This window comes from Stigmatopora argus, chromosome 18 (assembly GCF_051989625.1).
Source record: "Stigmatopora argus isolate UIUO_Sarg chromosome 18, RoL_Sarg_1.0, whole genome shotgun sequence".
NCBI lineage: Eukaryota > Metazoa > Chordata > Actinopteri > Syngnathiformes > Syngnathidae > Stigmatopora > Stigmatopora argus.
The window spans coordinates 6,527,913-6,547,631 of NC_135404.1; the positions used below are offsets into that span (position 1 = coordinate 6,527,913).

General features: G+C 38.5%; 2 protein-coding genes across 4 annotated transcripts; one reads left to right on the forward strand and one right to left on the reverse strand.

Moving 5' to 3' along the window:
- Window positions 1–532: 532 nt before the first annotated feature.
- Window positions 533–13,884, forward strand: med24 (mediator complex subunit 24). 3 transcript variants are annotated; one of them, XM_077626552.1, is made up of 25 exons: window positions 533–646; window positions 849–979; window positions 1,070–1,152; window positions 1,232–1,270; window positions 1,339–1,412; window positions 1,961–2,296; window positions 2,429–2,579; window positions 2,908–3,021; window positions 3,114–3,167; window positions 3,236–3,318; window positions 3,385–3,471; window positions 3,627–3,738; window positions 4,462–4,604; window positions 5,136–5,173; window positions 5,259–5,341; window positions 5,437–5,615; window positions 6,153–6,252; window positions 6,454–6,629; window positions 7,506–7,770; window positions 7,911–8,092; window positions 8,154–8,247; window positions 8,317–8,416; window positions 10,862–10,942; window positions 11,975–12,123; window positions 13,517–13,884. In XM_077626552.1, the coding sequence occupies exons 2-25, from the start codon at window positions 850–852 to the stop codon at window positions 13,631–13,633; spliced, it is 2,970 nt and encodes a 989-aa protein (XP_077482678.1). In that variant the 5' UTR covers window positions 533–646; window position 849; the 3' UTR covers window positions 13,634–13,884. The 3 variants fall into 3 exon arrangements, with proteins under 3 accessions (XP_077482678.1, XP_077482677.1, XP_077482679.1); XM_077626551.1 differs by having other exon boundaries at window positions 549–646; window positions 837–979; XM_077626553.1 differs by having other exon boundaries at window positions 549–646; window positions 837–979; window positions 3,639–3,738.
- A 1,361-nt stretch (window positions 13,885–15,245) lies between these two features.
- LOC144092882 (uncharacterized) lies at window positions 15,246–18,034 on the reverse strand. Its single transcript, XM_077626030.1, has 4 exons — window positions 17,735–18,034; window positions 16,850–16,951; window positions 16,634–16,774; window positions 15,246–15,801 (listed from the first exon to the last, which is right to left on the reverse strand). Exons 1-4 carry the CDS (start codon window positions 17,897–17,899, stop codon window positions 15,610–15,612), a joined length of 600 nt encoding a protein of 199 aa, XP_077482156.1. The 5' UTR covers window positions 17,900–18,034; the 3' UTR covers window positions 15,246–15,609.
- Window positions 18,035–19,719: the final 1,685 nt, after the last annotated feature.

Below are 19,719 nucleotides of genomic sequence, written 5' to 3' on the forward strand. Positions count from 1 at the left end.
CTGGGACACTGGGGTCATCTCCTGTCGGAAGGACGTCTCCAGTGTCAGGCAGAATGGCTTTCTTTGTTGTCTTCATGGGACCTCCACTGCCTGCTGTAATGTCTCTTTTGAATAGTAACAATGTCTCTTTATGAACAATGACGCAAAAGCTGAGGCAAAAGGAGAGAGAGAACGTTAATTCCAAAATAACTTTAAAACAAATACACTTCACTTTAGCTAAATAATTCGAAAAACGGACATTCATAAAACGTCGTGTATTCAACTACTACAATAACCTAAGTATAGAAAGTTATTTTTTTCGTATAATTGAAACAGCAAAGAAAAAGCACAAACCTTTCAAACTAATAAAAAAGTCTCTTCATTTATGTTGTCCTCCTCGTTTTATTTGAATTGTTTTAAACTTTAGCTTCGCCAACTTTGTAAAAATGGCGGTAAACGGCGGCACCAGGTGGTCAAGAAGTTTTTTTTTTAATTGTGCCGACAATTCAGCCAATCCACGAAGAGAATGCTGCTATGCTAAAATTCAGCCAATGAGCACTGGCGTCACTGTGAGCACAATGGCGTCGCTTTCGTGCTAGTGCTGAAAACATTGATGCCGAGAGCGTAAAACACATATAAATACAAATCTAAATACTTTTGACTTAAGGTAAGGACTAAAACAACGAATTATCGCCTCGGTCGTTGATTTTTCTCGTTCTAATTTTTCCCAGAGCCTTGTTTTCGTCACCGATTACACGAATGAATGAACCGCGAACGGATAGCGTCTGCTCAATAACAATAACAAAGAATGCACTGCATTAATTCCCGTATTATTCTTAATCCAAATTATATTTTAGATCTCACCTTAGTATGAAGGTGGTCAACCTGAAGATAGCCATTCTCCAGGCTTGGAAGGAGCGCTGGAGTGACTATCAGTGGGCTGTAAATATCAAGAAAAACTTTCCGAAGGGAGCAACATGGGACTATCTTAACCTCGCAGGTTAGAAGAGGAACATTATTGCTTTACTACACATGAAAACAGAAATTATGTAGTCGGATCATTTATTTCCCGTGTGTTTGTGTCTTGCAGAGGCGTTAATGGAGCAGGCATTGATCGGTCCATCACCTAACCCACTGATTTTGTCCTATCTCAAATATGCCATAAGTTCACAGGTAGGAGATGAACCCAAGAATGTAATGCTTATCTGTTAATTTACCATCGTTACTGAATATTTAATCTGTATGTCTACAGATGGTGTCTTATTCCAGTGTGCTCATAGCCATTAGCAAGGTAAAAACATAACAGATCTGACAATACAGGCAACCTAATAATGTAATAAATGTGCTATGTACTTGTAGTTTGATGACTTTTCACGAGATCTTTGCGTCAAGTCGCTTCTGGAGATCATGGACATGTTTTGCCATCGGCTCAGGTAATTTGTTTTTATATTTTAAAATTGCGATACTTTATACTGGTGGGTTATTTTTATACCAACAACAACAAAAACAATAACCGTGTCATGAGTAATAAACAAATAGCACTCTCTCTAATTTCTAACACACTAAAATGAAAAACAAATAAATACATTTCTTCCTTATAAGGATTGTCAAAATTATTTATCAAATACGTGTTGGTACTGAATGTTAGAAATGGCAATTTAAATCAAATCAATCAAAAGCCTTTATTGTCATTACACACAGCTGTGTATAACGAAATTGGTGGTGCTACGCCACAAAATGCGTTTTTCCAAGTAAAAACATAAAGAAGTCATTAATAATAATAATATTATTTATATATATTAATAATAATTAAAGATGAAATGTGCAGGTAAGTGTAAGAAAATAAGTTTTTTAAAAACTGCAATAAAGTTGTTATATTGCATGATAAACATATATGAATAGTCAAAAGGTTTCACAATGAAATGTTCCATATTTTCCGAACATCTCTCCTTAATAAACAGTTGTGTCTGTGCTTTTGCAGCTGCCACGGGAAAACTGAGGAATGCATCGGCCTGTGTCGGGCCTTGCTGGGGGTGGTGGTCTGGCTCCTCAATGGCTGCGCATGCTACTGCGAAAGACTGAGAGAACCGGGCATGCTGTGCGTAACCGAAGCCTGCCTGGAAGAGTGTCGCGACAGGCTTCACAAACTCATGAGCAGCGCCAAGAACAGAGCTTTGGTGCACATTGCCCGACTAGAAGACCAAGGGTCCTGGAGTAACGTGGAACAAGCCCTTGTTAAAGTCAGCGAGGGGCTCGGCTATGTCGCCAACCCGACGCTTCGGAGTCAGCTGGAAGAAAGCTTGGCGCTGGTTAAAGGGTACACCTTACTTTCTTTAAATTTTCATTGATTTTCTTCCTTCGTAATTGCTAGACTATAGGGAACATCTGACTATAAAAAAATTAAAAAAATGACCGAAAAATATGCGAGCAACTTCTCGTTTGCCTTCAGGATCCCGCAAATGCTGTGCGTGCAGCCCGACTCGCCGCTCCACGCTTCCTTCCCGTCAATCCACGCTTTTATTATGCTGGAAGGGACCATGAATTTGACGGGAGAGATCCAGCCAATGGTTGAGCAGCTCATGATGATTAAAAGAATGCAGGTAGGAAACATTTAACAAGTTGAAATTCACTTGACGCAAATGTTTAATAATGGCCCATAAACTAAGTTCAAAAGCTAACTCATGACATCAAATTCAAAGTATTCAATTGAAAAACAAAACTGGGTTATGTATACTTAGATTAACAAATTACCTAACGCATTCACTGCCATTGACGGCTTTAGATGTCAACATCACTGTCCTTGGTACTGAAAGAGTTCATTTCATTTGTATTCAGATCATAACAAAGTTGTATGGATTTCTTATTAAATTGAAGGTAAACTGTATTAAGATTTTTCTAATGTGTTAGTTGGCAAAATCTGCTCAACAGAGAATCCCTACTCCATTTTTTGTGTTGGAAATCTGGAAAGCCTGTTTCACCGGCCTCATTGAGTCACCAGAGGGCACCGAAGAGCTGAAATGGACTGCCTTCACTTTCCTCAAGGTGAATGAATATTGTTTGGCTACTTTTTCCCCATCACAAAAACGTCAAAACATCACACAACCTCATCCTCACAAACCTTCTTTCTTTCCTAGATCCCACAAGTTCTTCTCCGACTCAAGAAGTATCCTCAGAATGACAGAGGGCAGGTGAATGCCAAAGATAAGTTGACATTTACGTTTTAGAGACAGTCACCATTACCACTTTATTTCCCCAGGACTTCACGGAGGACGTGAACGTCGCATTTCAGTACTTGCTCAAACTGACGCCACTGCTGGACAAAGCCGATCAAAGATGCAAGTGAGTGTCAAGAAATTGTTGCGATGAAGAGCTGTTTATTAGTAAATGATCTTTTTTTTGTCCTAGTTGTGACTGCCTCGGCATGCTGCTACAAGAGTGCAACAAGCTCGGCCTTCTGTCCGACTCCAACACCGAGATGCTCACGTTCGAACGGTGCGTGCTCCTTTTCCAAATAACCAACAAGGATCACCACTACCTTTCAATGTATTCACATCGATTCCCCCACATCTTTTTCTCGGCCCTCCAATTCTCCTCCCTTTCCTCCCTTTCCTCCTTCCCTCCCCCTTCCCTCTGCACCTTTGATTCAGGACGGAGGACAGGAAGTTCTCCCCGAAGCTCAAAACCGCAGAAAATGCAAATATACAACCCAACCCGGGCCTAATCCTCCGTGCTGAACCCACCGTCACGAACATTCTCAAGGTAGAGAGAAAAATCTTTGAAAGGAAAAAAACAATGGCTTATATAATATAATATTCATGCAAAAGACTGTTACTAAAAAAACTTTCATACAGCACTTACGATCGATAAAAAATTGCAATGATTGATTTTAAAAAGGGGAAAATCAGGAAATGTAATGTAGATCTATAATCATTTTAATTTGATCCTAAAACAGAAAGTTGGCACTCATGATTTACTTTCCCGGGCCACACAAAATGATGTGGCGGGCCAGATTTGGCCCCCGGGCCGGCACTTTCACACCTATGCTGTATAGTTTGCCAACCTATCACAGGGCACAATGAAACAGACAACAATTTGCACTCAGTCATACTGCCACGGAATCGAACCCAGATTGGCCACACCAAAGTCACGCAGAAAAACCACTGCACCATCGTTTACCTTTACGTACTATGCATTACTATTTATATTTATCAGTGTGGTGTGTCATGTTTCCTACTATTTGCGATCACTGTGTTAGTAATAAAGCAAGAATAGATGTATGAGTGTATTTGAGGACAAAATTAGCACTCTGAGTTTGTTTATTCTGATGTATTATTCATTTTTGCGTTTATTTTTATTTTTGTTATTTTACTGTGGGATCTTACTTCACGTGAGCAACATTTGTCTGTTTTTTTTTCCTGAATGACTGACTCATTGTTACTGTAATAATCGCATCCATTTATAACCTTCTGTTTGATGATTTAGACGGTAGATGCCGACCACTCCAAGTCCCCGGAAGGACTCCTCGGGGTCCTTGGTCACATGTTGTCGGGGAAAAGTCTGGATCTGCTGCTGGCGGCGGCAGCCGCTACGGGAAAACTCAAGTCGTTTGCTCGCAAGTTCATTAAGTTAGTATATACAAGTCTCAGAAACCTATGTTTTCCATGAAAAGACTACCCTGGAAAAAAAAAGAAAAAGCTGGCTCAATTTAAAATGAATACAAATATTTATATAAATAAATACATATATATATTTATATAAATAAACGTTAATGCTGTAAATAGAATATTCAGAGTGGACTGAACTTGAGTTGAGTACAGTTTGAACTCAATATTTTAAGTGAACTGAAATTTCAATCAAAGTCCATTAAATTATTTTTTTTTGACGCAGGGATTGAACCCAGAACATAAATTCTACTACACAACTTCACTAACCCCCTTCCATTTATTCAGAGACTTGAACATAAAATTAAAAATTCAATTCATTTCATCAGGCTTCCTAGTATTCACTTGATAGAAATACTCATGAATACTCAAAATAACAAGTTTCTTTACCAAATGAACTCAATTAAATTCACAATAAAAAGATAACAAGAGGCACAGTACCCAAAAATGTGAGTTTTATTGTTCACATTGTACTAACATTGTATGTTTTGGCAGGTTAAATGAGTTTCCCAAGCACATCAGTGGTGAAGGATGTACGTACAATTCATTATAAAATGGCAGTTTTTCCTAATTTAACCTGCAAAATATAATGGTTTTTTTTTCTTTTTCCCACAACAGCAAAGTCCGCATCAGTTCGCGCACTTCTATTCGACATCTCCTTCCTGATGCTTTGCCACGTTGTGCAGACATACGGTTCGGAGGTATTTATTCAAAGTCACAATGCAGTTTTTTCATTGCACAGCCACAAGATGGCCTCATTTTCTACCTTGTCTGGCTTGTGTCTCACCCTCATTAGGTGGTCCTGTCTGACCCCAGCCCATCCGGAGAGACACCCTTCTTTGAGACATGGCTGCAAACATGTATGCCAGAAGAGGGTAAAATTCTCAACCCGGACCACCCTTGCTTCAGACCCGAGCCTGGAAAAGTGGAGAGTTTGGTAACGCTGCTGAATAATTCCTCAGAGATGAAGCTAGTGTGAGTCGCCAACTCATCCCACGTTAAAAATTGTGACTGTATGATATGACGATATGTATTGCGAAAATAATATCAAACTTTTTCCACTCTGTCTATGATGGGACAAGCATAACGCGTAGTAATATCGTCGTTATTGCCGTAATTCTTCCGATGCAAATTTAAGCCAACAGTTTGTGTTGAGGTACTATGTTAGCTCCATAATTAATTCCACCAATCAGCCTCAAGAGATCGTTATCGCCACTCAATAGTTTTTCTTTGGGCTCCTCGTGCCAACTGTTAATGAGTATTGCTTATAAGACAAGTGAAAATAGCAACATACAGATGCCTTTTTTCCAATATTGATTCTAAATTGTATTGTGTTAAGCTAATATAGAACAATGTTTACAATCAAAACCACCCACAAGTGTTGATAGATAATTATATTGATTTTTTTTCTTCCCATATCGCACAGTACTACTACAAATATTTTGTTCTTCATTTTGTACTCTCTACCAATGTTTGACATCCTTCAAATGAATCCTTTTTCTCCTTTGGCAGTCAAGTGAAATGGCATGAAATTTGCCTCAGCACCCCGGCGGCCATTTTAGAAGTTCTGAACGCGTGGGAGAACGGCGTACTGTCGGTGGAAGCGGTGCAGGTTGTCAATTTTGTTATTTAACACGATTAAGTGTTCATTTTCTGTGGAAAGCGAGGAGTTGCTGTATGGTCACGGTGATGTCACTTTAATCAGTCTCGCTTTCCTTCTTCCATTGAAGATTTTGTCATGACTCAACGCAGCGTCTTTCCGCGCACAACTCTCACCTTCCTCTTTTTTTCCTCCCGTCCTTTCTGAGTACAGAAGATTACGGACAACATCAAAGGCAAAGTGTGCAGCATGGCCATCTGCGCCGTGGCGTGGCTGGTGGCCCACGTCAGGATGCTGGGGCGCGACGAGAGAGAGAAGCCTCAGACCATGATCCGACAGCTGGTCACGCCGCTCTATGGCGAGAACACGCTGCAGTTTTACAGTGAACGGTACAAACATCACTAAGGAAACACCATCAATTCAGCAGTACAGTGGTACCTCGACATACGATCTTAATCCGTTCCGAGACTGAGATCGTATGTCGAGCTTTTCGTAACTCGAGCGGACGTTTCCCATTGAAATGAACTAAAAACAAATTAATTCGTTCCAACTCTCTGAAAAAACAACAAAAACAGGATGTTGGATTGGAAAAAATGTTTTATTTCTTCTAATTCGCCTTCTATTAACAAAGTAACACATAACTAGTGGTTTAATAGTAATAAAATGCGTTTAATATAAGTAAAATTAGACGCATTTCGCGGAGGATACACAGACGGACATAGAGGCAGCCAGGGGGGGTGTTTGGGTGGACTTTATCCACGGCAACACACTCGTAACCGAACAAACAAATTTAAATTAACTTGGATTAATATATACAGACACACTCAAACATACGTTTAATGTAACTTTACACAAAACTGAATTCTAATTTTGTTTTTATCTTTTTTTACCTTCGTTCTGGGCGGGTTAGTTGTTTGCCACGCCTCCACCCTCACGTTCGCTATCGATGGGCTGTTTGCTGTTGTACTATTTCCTTCAAAATATTCCGAAAATGTTGCACACAAATGTCCACACAATAGGATAACGCATGACCACTTGCCAACGAGAAGTAGTCTTGAATGAGCGATCGCGGGAGCTAACAGGCTAAGGAAGGAATAACACTGAAAAAAATGCAACAGCTCAGCCTCGAGCATGTCATAGGTAGAGCTGATCTTAGGTTGAGGTACCACTGTATAGATCTCGCCTTACTATAACCACCCAGATTTCATCCATTTCCGGACATTTTACCCACGTAAAAAGGCTTTGCTTTGTTGTTTTCCCATCAGCGTGACCATCATGAGCTCCATCATGGAGCACATGTGCGCCGACGTCTTCCAGCAAACGGCGGCCGCTCTACGCCCCCCCATGGAGGGCCAGGAACCCATACCTTACCGCAACCTGTTACCGGCCAAGGAAGCCATCCGGGCTTCCCTCACCAAGCAGTTCCAGGTGGTTCTACGCAAGGGCTGGGTGGACAGCCGGGCGCTGCATTTATTCCAAAGTCTGCTCAACATGGGAGGCGTCTTCTGGTTCACTAATAATTTGGTCAAGGTGCGTGTCAGACCTGCAAAAGTTGAGTGATAATGCTAGCAAGGGTAATCCATCTATGAAAGAACCTTTCACTGTGAGTGCATGTGTCTTAATCCACATAAATATAGCCACGGATCATATTAAGTGTGATCTAATTTTAGGAGCTGCTCAAGGAAACTCGGCAGGAATGGGCCCATCGGGTGGTGGAGTTGCTTTACAGCATCTTCTGTTTGGACAGCCATCAGATCAGCCTTACCTTGCTAGGCACCATCGTGCCCAACCTGCTCACCGACTCTGCTCATTGGCACAGCCTGGTAGACCCACCTGGCAAAGCACTGGCCAAGTAAGATGTGAATAGTTGCTGCCTTTTTTTGGCCACCCGTGATAAACCAATTTCTCCTCAGGTTAGCGGTGTGGTGCGCACTTAGTTCCTATTCGTCCCACAACAAAGGCGCCTCCTCAGCTCATCAACGGAGAAGACAGCGAGAAGATATCGAGGTACGCAGACCGGATTTGTGGTTACGTGCAATGTCGTGGGTGGTAAATGCGTGTTCTGTTGGACGGCAGGACTACTGCAGTCTCTTTCCATTGGACGACACTCAACCGTCAAAGCTGATGCGTCTCCTGAGCTCCAATGAAGACGAGCCTGTTGCACTTTCCAGTCCAGGTTAGTGTTCCCATACATTACAGTGGTACCTCGACATATGAGGGGCCCGACATACGAGAAATTTGAGATACGAGTAACATTTCGGGCAAATATTTATCTTGAGATACGAGACAAATTTTGATATACAAGAATACAGCGGACGCGAGATGCTGCTCATAAGAACATCATGGCCACTGTCTCTCTCCCCGCAACTCCCTCGTGTAATGTCTCTGGTCGCAACTCCCTCTTTGTAATGTCTCTGCGAGCACTGGGCGGAGCATTGCATTTTGTGGGGTTTTTTTTCCTGTTAGTGCAAATGCCGTATATACTACTTCTCGTTGGCAAGTGGTCGTGCGTTATCCTATTGTGAGGACATTTGTGTGCATTATTTTCGGGATATTTTGAAGGGAATACAAAAGCAAACTACCATCGATAGGTTGTTCTGAAAGTCAGGGTGGAGGCGGGGCAAATAGAGCCAACCCGGGAGAAGAAAGGTATCAAAATTTAAAACAAAATTAGAATTAAGTTTAGTGTAAAGTCAGATTAAACTTATTTTTGAGTGTGTCTGCATCGTAATCCAAGTTCATTTAAATTTGTTTGTTATGTTACGAGTGTTTTGCCATGCAAAAAGCCCCCCCCTTCTTTCTCTACCCTCCGCGAAATCTGTCTAATTTTAGTTCTATTAAATACATTTTAGTATACTATTAAACCACTAGTTATTTGATACTTTGTTAATAGATGGTGAATTAGAACAAATAAAATTGTTTTTCCAATCCAATATCCTGTTTTTGGTGTTTTTTCAGAGGGTTGGAACAAATTAATTTGTTTTTAGTCAATTTCTATGGGAAACGTTTGTTTGAGTTACGAGAAAATCGACATACGAACTCAGTCCCGGAACGAATTAAGCTCATATCTCGAGGTACCACTGTACAATGGCAAAACATGACATAGATAGCCTAAATGACAATAAATGAGGTGATGTAATGCATTTGTATTGATTGCAATGATGAACGTGATCTTTTCAGTGACATCCCAGCTAGTAAACATCTCGTGGAAAATGTCCAAAAACTCAATTTCTATTCATTTCAATAAGGAATTTTATATTTTCACCTGCAACCCACTCAATAAACATGACATGGAAAAGGGGAAACTGGAGCGTGAATGAGTTGAAAAAAAATCACATGAAAGGAAGAATGAAAACAAGGTAGTAAATAAGACAAAAAAATGCTTTTCCATTCACTGTAATGAGGAAAATCATCTCAGTTTAAACCTGCTAACGAAACAGAACGTAGAAATGAAAAAAACAAGAGTATGAATGAGGGGAAATGGTGATTTTTGTCAATGAGGAATTGAAATGTGTCTCAGCCTATTTGGGGAATGGCCATCGAGAGCGGAAGGAAGACTCTTGCTCTTTCATAACTTTACGTCAGAACTACATAATATAGTACAACTTCTATCTAAACTCAAAATTTTCCATAGTTTCAAGGCAAGGTGGGTCAATCCTATTAGGTGACCTCTCACTACTCACATACTCCAAATTATTATTGCTCGTGGGACAACAGAAAAATATGAAAATATGGAATATGGCTCATACAAAAGCTTAAGATCAGTAAATATTGTTGCACTTCTTATTTATGTATGCGTGTCTTTGTTTGCGTTTGCCCATCTTAAACAATACAAATCTTTGTTTTAAAATAGTCCATTCAATTAAAAAATGTTAATACTTTTGAAATTTAATTTAAAAAAATCCAAATTATGAAAAAAAAATACATTCATTGAAAGGGCTGCGGGGGGTGCTGGAGCCTATCCCAGCCGATTTCGGGCGACTACATACACCCTATCATCTAACTCGCATGTGTCAAAGTGGCGGCCCGGGGGCCAAATCTGGCCCGCTGTATCATTTTTTGTGGCCCGGGAAATTAAATCATGAGTTCCTACTTTTTGTTTTAGAATCAAATTAAAATGAAGAGTATAGATGTATATTAAATTTGCTAATTTTCCCCCTTTTAAATCAATAATTGTAATTTTTGAATCAATTTTTTTCTGTGTTTTTAGTTCAAAAATCATTTTGTAAAATCTAAAAATATATTTAAGAAAATCTAAAAATATATTTTTACAAATCTAAAAATATATTTAAAAAATCAAAAAATAAATTTAAAAATATATTTAAAAAATCAAAAAATAAATTTAAAAATATATTAAAAAATTTTAAAAATATATTTAAAAAAAATCTAAATATATATTAAAAAAAATCTAAAATAAACATTGTTTTAGATCTATAAAAACTGAATATTCAGGGATTTTAATCCAGTTCTTTTAATCAATTTATAATAAAAAATATCTAAATATTATATCTAAAATGGTCCGTACCACATGAAATCAAGTTGACTTTAGCGCAGCCCGCGAACCAACCCGAGTCTGACACCCTTGAATTCTAACTAATCATTTTTTTTCTTTTTCATTCAGGAGAGCGATCAATGAGCAGCTCCCTGTCCGCCTCGCAACTCCACACGGTCAACATGAGAGACCCCCTGAACCGTGTTCTAGGTGAGCTGTCATCCTTTGCCAATGGCTGCCCCCTTTTCCTTGAAAGAGGAACATACTTCTCTCTTTTTCATTCCAACTGTCGCCATCCGGTGTCCTCACTCCATTACTCAGCAGGAGATTTCCCAGAGCGTTTCAAATTGCGTGCTAACGCCCTCACAATGTCTCTTTTCTGCTGACAGAACTACACATGATACGCGGCAAATGATGCAACATTATTTGATAGCAGAAATATTCAATTCGAATTACACTTTTGTATTGTATTTTTATTGGAATTGTGTTATACTTGGAAAAATTGCTCATGTTTGAAAGGGGCCAAAGATTTTTTTTTGTAAGTCCTAGTAGTTGAACATCAGTTAAATTGAATCTTTTTTGTTATTAGAAAAGTATCATGAAATTTCAAGCTTCATCACAAAATGCAGAAATAACAACAAATAAATAGTACATAAATAATCAAGAAATCAGCAATAAATAATACATAAGTAGTCAATGGAGATTTTATGGGGGGTTGCCAATTTAATTTTTTGGGATAGTTTATTGTTTATTGTTCAACTGTGACAATGCAATTCAAAGAAACTTTTTAGGGTCAAATTCGGGTAGCAAAATCTTTGAATATAGCTCTTGAAATTCATGAATATTTAATCTCTTTCAGCGCCATTTGACAAATGAAACATCTAAATACATGGCATTTTCCTCCTTAAATTGTACATTTAAATTAGTTTGTTACCAGTAGACCCCCAATCCTTTTGAAAAATGTGAATGATTTCAATCAAATTAAATTTGTGGGACTTTTTTTTATGACATGGGAAACGAATGAGGCTTTTTTCTGTCAGAAACAAACAGGAATGTTCAAGGAAAATATATAGGCCTTTTATATTGGCCAAAGATGGCCGTCTGTGCGGCATGCCAAAGAAAAGAAAGGAATAAGACAAATGTCTAAAGATAAAGTGGAATTTCTCTCCATGAATTACACTGTTGATTGTCAAGAGAATTATGTAAGCTGGCAATTTATGGGATCCGTTTCCTCTTCCCCAGCCAACCTTTTCCTGCTCATTTCCTCCATCCTGGGCTCCAAGATGGCAGGGCCCCACACCCAGTTTGTACATAGCTTCATGGAGGAGTGTGTGGAATGCCTGGAGCAGGGAAGTCGCGGAAGCATCCTGCAGTTCATGCCTTTTACTATGGTGAGTCAGTATTTGAGGTTAGACAGGACAGGTGGTGCAAGGGAGGGAGAGTGAAGCCTCATTCTGTCAAAATGTGGAAATTCCATGCAAAATACAGTGGTACCTCCAGATACGAGCTTAATGTGTTCCGAGACTGAGCTCGTATGTCGATTTTCTCGTAACTCAAACCAATGTTTCCCATAGAAATGAACTAAAATCCAATGAATTTGTTCCAACCCTCTGAAAAAACACCAAAAACAGGATATTGGATTGGATTTTTTTTTTATTTCTTCTAATTCGCCATCTATTAACAAAGTGACAAATAACTAGTGGTTTAATAGTACAAAAATGTGTTTATTAGTACTAAAATTATATGGATTTCGCAAGGGGGAGAGAGAGAGAGAGACGGACAGAGAGGGGGGGACGAGAGGGGGGACTTTTTGCATGGCAACACACTCGTAACATAACATAAACACATTTAAATTAACTTGGATTACGATGCAGACACACTCAAAAATAAGTTTAATCTAACCTTACACTAAACTTCATTCTAATTTTATTTTAAATTTTGATACCTTTCTTCTCTCGGGTTGGCTCTCTTAGCCCCGCCTCCACCCTGACTTTCAGATGCAACCTATCGAGGGTTGTTTGCTTTTGTATTCCCTTCAAAATATTCCGAAATTAATGCACACAAATGTCCTCACAATAGGATAACGCACGACCACTTGCCAACGAGAAGTAGTATATACTCCTTTCGTATTAGCGATTGCCCCGCCATTCGCACTGACTAACGGGATAAAGAAACACTGAAAAAATGCAACGCTCCGCCCAGTGCTCGCAGAGACATTACAAAGAATGAGTTGCGACCAGAGACATTACACGAGGGAGTTGCGGGGAGAGAGACAGTGGCCATGATGTTCTTATGAGCAGCCTCTCGCGTCTCTGTCTGCTCATATATCAAAATTTGTCTCGTATCTCAAGATAAATATCTGCTTAAAATTTTACTCGTATCTCAAATTGCTCGTATGTCGAGGTACCACTGTTTGTTTATTGGATAGAGCAGATGTTTGCAATTTTTCTGTGGAGTTAGCCAATCACCGTCAGTGGCAGAACATGAGTTTAAAAATAAATCATTGATTAAATACAGTCACTCATGTCTGCTTGTATATTAAGACACCACTGTATTTTTTGTCTTAGATTGAAACATTTTTTTTAAATGATGAGGTGGGGAAAACCTGGTAGAGCCAAAGTTTTGTTTTTAGTACTCATGCCTGGTCATGTTCCGAAAACTAATCTAAGGGTCAACTTGGCATCTTCCTCAAAATTCAAAATGAATCAGTGTTTTTCGATTGTTGCGCAACCAATGGCGTGCTTTCATTCATTCAAAAATTTTTTGTCCTTCCTGTACACCAAGGTCTCCGAGCTGGTGAAATTGCCCGCTCTTGCCAAACCTAAAGTGGTTCTTGCCGTCACGGATTTGAGTCTGCCCCTGGGGAGAAGAGTGGCGGCAAAAGCCATCGCTGCCCTGTAAACAGCTCCATTATGCCCAAAAAAGTTGGAATTTGCTGGACAATAATTGGACAGAATTTTTTTATATGGGATTTTGTGTGTGTGTGTTGTTTTCTGCAGAATATTTGACCAAAAATGTGGGTAAAACCTGATTCACATGGATTACTGATTCACAATTAGTCATTTTGTACAGTTATCATACTATGCCTGTAATTGCCCTATTTTTTTTCGTTTGTGGTTTACTTTTAAAGCTTCATATCATGTGTGAGAGTACTTCATTGAGTTTTTATAGTTGGGACTTTTCTGAAAACAGCACATAATACAAAATAAATTAAAAATAAACACACCAAAAAAACAGTTCTAATGCTTTTTCGCGGTTTCGAACGTATGACGTCCTTTTTGTCCCAAAAAATTCAATTGATTTATTGAGCTAAAAAATAAAATGTCAGCCCTGCTGTTATTCCCACTCTCGTTTTGTCCCTCCTGCCCTGCCGTTGTGTTCGCGCAGCTGTGCGTGATTCATAATTACTTCCTGATTTGTGTATTTAAACACCACTGAGTTTGGTATTCATTGTCGGATCGTCTGCGAAAATTCCTGCGTAGATTCCATTGCCATGCAGCCACGCTATCTTTCTCCTCGATGTCACTTGTTCTCCATGTTCCGGTTTGGTTTTGTTTTCATTTCACAAGTCCTAGTTGTTTTGTAAGGCCCCTTCTAAGTTATTAACGTTGTTGTTATGAGCACAAATTGCCTCGTCCCCTCCTGCTTCCCCGAGACTGGGTCCTAATCCTTCTAACCTCGCCGAAGATGTCTTACGTGGACGTAACATAAAAAATAAAATTAAAAAATAAAACATCCTGACTTGCATGTTTTTGGGGTGAGCGAGGAAACCAAAGTACCCGGAGAAAACCCAAGCAAGCCCAGGGAGAACATACAAACTCCGCACAGTTGGGAGCCACCTAGAATCGAACTGACGCTGACAAGATATTTTTAAAAAAAGAAGATTTTTCTGTTTCCTTTTGCTCTTCTTCAATCAACGTTTACATCATCCCCCCGAGTCAGGTGCGGGGTCACATGTCGAGAGACGTCATCACCCCCGGGTGACGTCTGCGGTCATCAGGGCGCTTACAACACTTCCTCCCGGAAGGCTGTAAGAGTTCGCCGCCATCAGGTCAAAGTTTCCATAATAAACGTCTCGTTTTTTTCCCCTTCTGCCATAAATTTAAATGCATTTAACACGAGTAGATTTTTAACTGAGTGCCAATCCTTCTATTTTTAATGAACTGCTGTCTAGGGCAGCCAAAGAGTTAAAAAAATGAGGACAAGAGAATGAGAAATTAGAAAGTCTTTATTGAAGGACACATAAATAATACTGGCAGCAAGAGTCATATAAAAATATTTCATAAATAATAATCATCTTAAATTTGACTCCACTTTTTGTGATGTCTATCTAATAAGAATTCCTTGATAGTCTTGAGTAAATAATCGCTCTGTATGAAGTTAATATTTGGTGCAATATTCTATCTAATAACCCTTTTATGCCTGAATTTGCATTCAAAAACCATTAGAAAATATGAAAAATCATGTTTTTTTCGTATACTATAGAAAAAATGCTTAAAAATAGAGAAATACTACATTAAAAATGTTTTAAAAATGCCCCGAAAAATAGTAGGTATAGAAAATGAAAACAACAAATGTTTATTTGTGCCATCCTTCCACTTTAAATGGATTGGACGCATACTAATGGTGTAATTTAAATTTATAGTTTTTAATTTGTTTTTTAACATCATTGAACACCTGTTATTAAATGCAAATTCTGGCATTAAAGGGTTAATTAAACAGGCAAATGGTGGCTTTTTTTTTTAGACACAAGTCATCTTAGCGGTTCAATCAAATATGAATAAATAGCTCAAATAAATATGCAAATAGAAAAATAAATCAATAAATACTTCAGGTGTATAGATAGAAAATGACAACAATGCTGGTGTAGATTTCAGTTACACTCGCGAATAGCTGTCCTCTTCCATGTCCAGATTTCGGAGGAAGCGTTGGATGTCCTGGCTCAGGGATTGGAGTTGAACCAGCGTCAGGTGGACGGCCACCTGGACGTCATAGTCGCCGTTTAGGACTAAACTAACCGGGGTCGGGTCCAGATGGACCACGTAATCTGTCTGGAGCTTTTTGAGCATCTGTGGTCAAAGGAAAATATCTCAACTATTTTTTCAATCTTTTTAGTCATTGTTGACCTAAAAATTGTCCTCTAAATATTTTATTCATTTCATAATTTATAACTTTTATTAAAAAAGGGGAGGGGAGTGAAAATAGAAGGAAAAAAATATTCTTTAATTGTGTTTTCGTTGTTTTATTTTTGGGAGAAATTAAAAAGGGAAAAAAGTCAACAACTTTTGTATAAGAGTATGTATTTGCTTTTAATATATTACAGATATAAAAAAAAAACAAGAAATTGAATTTTTTAGGCTATTTACAAAGTCAAAAAAATTCTATTTATCCTGTTAGTTTTAGGCATTTTTTGGGAGAAATATTTTTAAATATTTTCTTTTATTATTTTGATTGTATTTACTTTTAAATATTTTTAAAATAATAAATAATATTTTCTTTTAATCATGAAAGAAATAGGGATTTTTCTATTTTAATTTGACTCTATTAAGAAAATAAATGAACTAATTATCTCTATTTATATTATAACTTTGTTTCAACTTAGATTAAATTGTTTCTAGTTCAAATATAAAGCTCAGATGAATATAACAATAACATCAACTACTGTATACATTGCAAAAATAACCGATAAACACTCAAAAAAATTATTTCAATCATCATTTTTGATTCATCAATTGATCAAATTATGTTTCAAAATGCATTTAAAGCGGCCTTATATTTTTCTAAGCTGTGCTTCTTTATTTATTTTGTATTTTTTTAAAAGGACTCAATGACATGGCACCAGGGAAAATCACAAAATGATGAAAGCAGGGAAAGTACAGGACGCTTGACGTCGTTTGTCACCTTGCTGATTTTAAAGGCGAGATCCCGCACGTCGTTGGTGAGGTCGGCGACCCCCGTTGCGTTCCCCAGCCGGCTCGAGGCGACGTTCAGCAAGGCGCGCTCCTGCTGAAGGTACTCGTAGGCGTTGATCAGACGGCTCTCCTGATGGGGAAACCACGAGTGTGAGGAAAAAAACGGGCGAGTGTTATCGCCAGTACTTTGAATGCAAGCATTTACCAAGGGATCTCTTTCCCAATTGAGGTCAGGAATGGCGGGGAAGTTGATATTGGACCTCATGGTGTTCAGTTCGGCGTCTTCGCCAGAATTCAGCTTCAGCATCTGAGAAGAAGGAAAAGGAAATGAATGCGTTTTTACTCAATAATAAAAATAAGGACATTCAAAAAGGGACTTGTGTCATTTTGCTTTTTTTGTTATTATTATGGAGGTTTTCAAGAATATGTTTTTTACTGTTTTTTAAAGAATTAGGCAAAAAACATTTTGTTTTTTTTTTCAGTTTTTTGTTTGGGGTTTTTTAGCGATTTTTGTGGTGGGCTTTTCTGATTCTTTTTGTTGTTTTTCCACTCTAAAAATTTAGATTTTTATAAATATATACTTGTTGCCAAAGACATCTATGACGGTCAATCCAAAACACTCCTATATTTATCATCTTTGATGCCAATGACGGCTATTCCCGTCAATGCCAAAAGAGAGCAAAGTATCCCACACACTTTCTGGAGAAATGTATCATCTTAGTTTCATTTTACAAACACTTATTAGTCAAGATTTATATAAGAATATTGTTGTTTAAGAATCAATGGTGAATCACTGCTAGCCTATCACTGGGATGAATGGATTAGACCTCCAGGTCATTTTCAAAGCAAATCTATTTCGTCTCGTATTCCCAATAACTTAATATCATGTTAAAATAAATCAAAGTAACCGTTAACTTTTTAATTCTAACCTTTTTTTACGTATCAGATCGATTAGATCGTGTTCGATTAGTAATGTCTCATTGCCGTCCGGCCACAGCCGTCTGAGACAATCCAATTAAACCGCATCACAACCTGCTAGTATAAATAATAATAGTATTTTTTTAATAAATAAATAAATAAATCTTCTTACCTCAACGTGGATGCTCGACTTGTGCGCTTTCGGAATGGCTTCTAAAATCTTCTTGGTTAAACTGTCGCTCGTGCGCACCAATTTTTGGAATTGCACCCCTTCAACAAGTGCGCACATGTCGGCGCAAAGCTCCGGGAGAGGCGCGGCGCCCGCAATTCTGGCCATGTGGACGATCGGCAGGAAGAAAACTGCAGCAAGACGATAAAAATCGAGGCTATTAATAACGCGGACAACTAAAAAAGCATGCTAGACGACTCTCGTGCCAGGCTCTCCCTTCTCCACTGCGTTGCTTCCTGCAGGCTAAAGTAGTTGCCAATTTCTGAGTCATGTAACGGGGGGGCGCTCCAGACCCTAGCTTGTAAAATTGTAAAAAAAAATAATAATCTAAACACACTTTAAAAACTTCCCCGTGGTCTAAAATAACCCCCTTACTACTTTTTGTTTTCATGTTATCTGACCTGAAGAGAACAGTGTACTATGTCCATGTGATGACGTCACTACTCACCAATGAGGATGCTCATGGCCTGTCTTTTGGATTTGTTGACCTCAAGAGCCCAAAGTTTGATTGATGGAGCTCACTGAATGTCAAGCCGTTAGTACACATTTATATAGATGTATATACACCAGTGACCGGCAGTGGAGATATCGTGGGCTTTCCCAATAGCACTGGGGGGAGCGTGTCATTGAATTCCTTTTAATTTCACCTCATTTTTCAGTGACATTCATTGGAGAGAAAGAAAAAAAAGGGATGAGCCAGCAAATTTACACTTTCTCCTTTATGGGCTGAATCACAAAAAAAGGGAAGATTATTAAGAGGCTTGAAGTAGTAAAGTTAAAATATATTGTTAGTATTATTCCCCCCCCAAGAACTTTTTACTTTTCTCGCCATATATTAAAGTCACAATCATTTACTCTTTGTCTATGGTAATTGAAATATGACTGTCTATCACTAAAATGTTATGTTTTTTATGTATGGAGACATGTGTATGTATATATGTATTTACTTATTTATTACCTATTTATTTATGTATTTTCCTGTGTCTGTGTTCTCACCCTCTTGTTACTGTGACAGTGAATTTCCAGACTACGGGATGAATAAAGTTATCTAATCTAATCTAATATAAACGAATAATTTGTTTAAAAAAATAAAATTAAAATTAAAAAAAACGTGGAACAGTAGTCGGTTTGTTTTCGTTAAAATCCTTTAGGTATTTAGGACTATTTTTATTTTTTATTTTTTTAAACGTCTATTCTGTATGAAATAATACATAATAATCAATATTTTGCGTCTCCGTGTTTTTTCTTTTGTATTTTTTCTACGTTTTATATCAGTGAATAGCGAGTGGCTCATAGCCTCAGCTTTGCGACAGTGCCACCTAGTGGCAGACCTCGCACTGTACTGAATTGACGTCTCTCGCCGTTAATAGCAGGGGAGCTTGAATAGAATAGTAAGTGGATCATGTTTCACGACGCCTGCATGAACAAATACACACCAATTGTGTCCAATAATACCTCACGGCCCATGTTTGTGAAATTGGATCGTCTCCCCACACAGTACACAATGCCCTCCTGCATAATAGTAGACACCATCCTGTGGATTAATCTTCAATTTCAGCTGCAACTCAATACGGTGCGACCCATCGTTTGACATGTCACCTTATCCGCCATTTCCATTAGCCCGCAGGTGTATAATCCTCACACCACAGTTGACAAACCCTGGGGCGTTTATATAAGCTGCTCCATTCAGTTCAGGTTGGAGTTTGATCTTAGTATATAGTATGTTATATACTCATCTCATCTCATCTCTTCTCATTTTCTCAACCGCTTTTTCCTCACTAGGCTCACGGAGGGTGCTGGAGCCTATCGAGCTGACTTGATAACCATTCACACTCACAATTTAGAGCAGGGGTCGGGAACCTTTTTGATGGAAAGAGTCATAAACAATTCATATTTTTTAAATGTTAATCCTTGAGAGCCATGCCCCC

Excerpts from the sequence above, each read along its gene's own strand:
- med24 (XM_077626552.1), top strand. The coding sequence starts at position 850 with ATGAAGGTGGTCAACCTGAAGATAGCCATTCTCCAGGCTTGGAAGGAG. Across the intron at positions 1,271-1,338 it reads TGCTCATAGCCATTAGCAAG|TTTGATGACTTTTCACGAGA; the intron begins GTAAAAACATAA and ends ATGTACTTGTAG. Across the intron at positions 3,472-3,626 it reads GAGATGCTCACGTTCGAACG|GACGGAGGACAGGAAGTTCT; the intron begins GTGCGTGCTCCT and ends CCTTTGATTCAG.
- LOC144092882 (XM_077626030.1), bottom strand. The coding sequence starts at position 17,899 with ATGGCCAGAATTGCGGGCGCCGCGCCTCTCCCGGAGCTTTGCGCCGAC. Across the intron at positions 16,775-16,849 it reads ATTGGGAAAGAGATCCCTTG|GAGAGCCGTCTGATCAACGC; the intron begins GTAAATGCTTGC and ends TTTCCCCATCAG. Across the intron at positions 15,802-16,633 it reads TCGCCTTTAAAATCAGCAAG|ATGCTCAAAAAGCTCCAGAC; the intron begins GTGACAAACGAC and ends CTTTGACCACAG.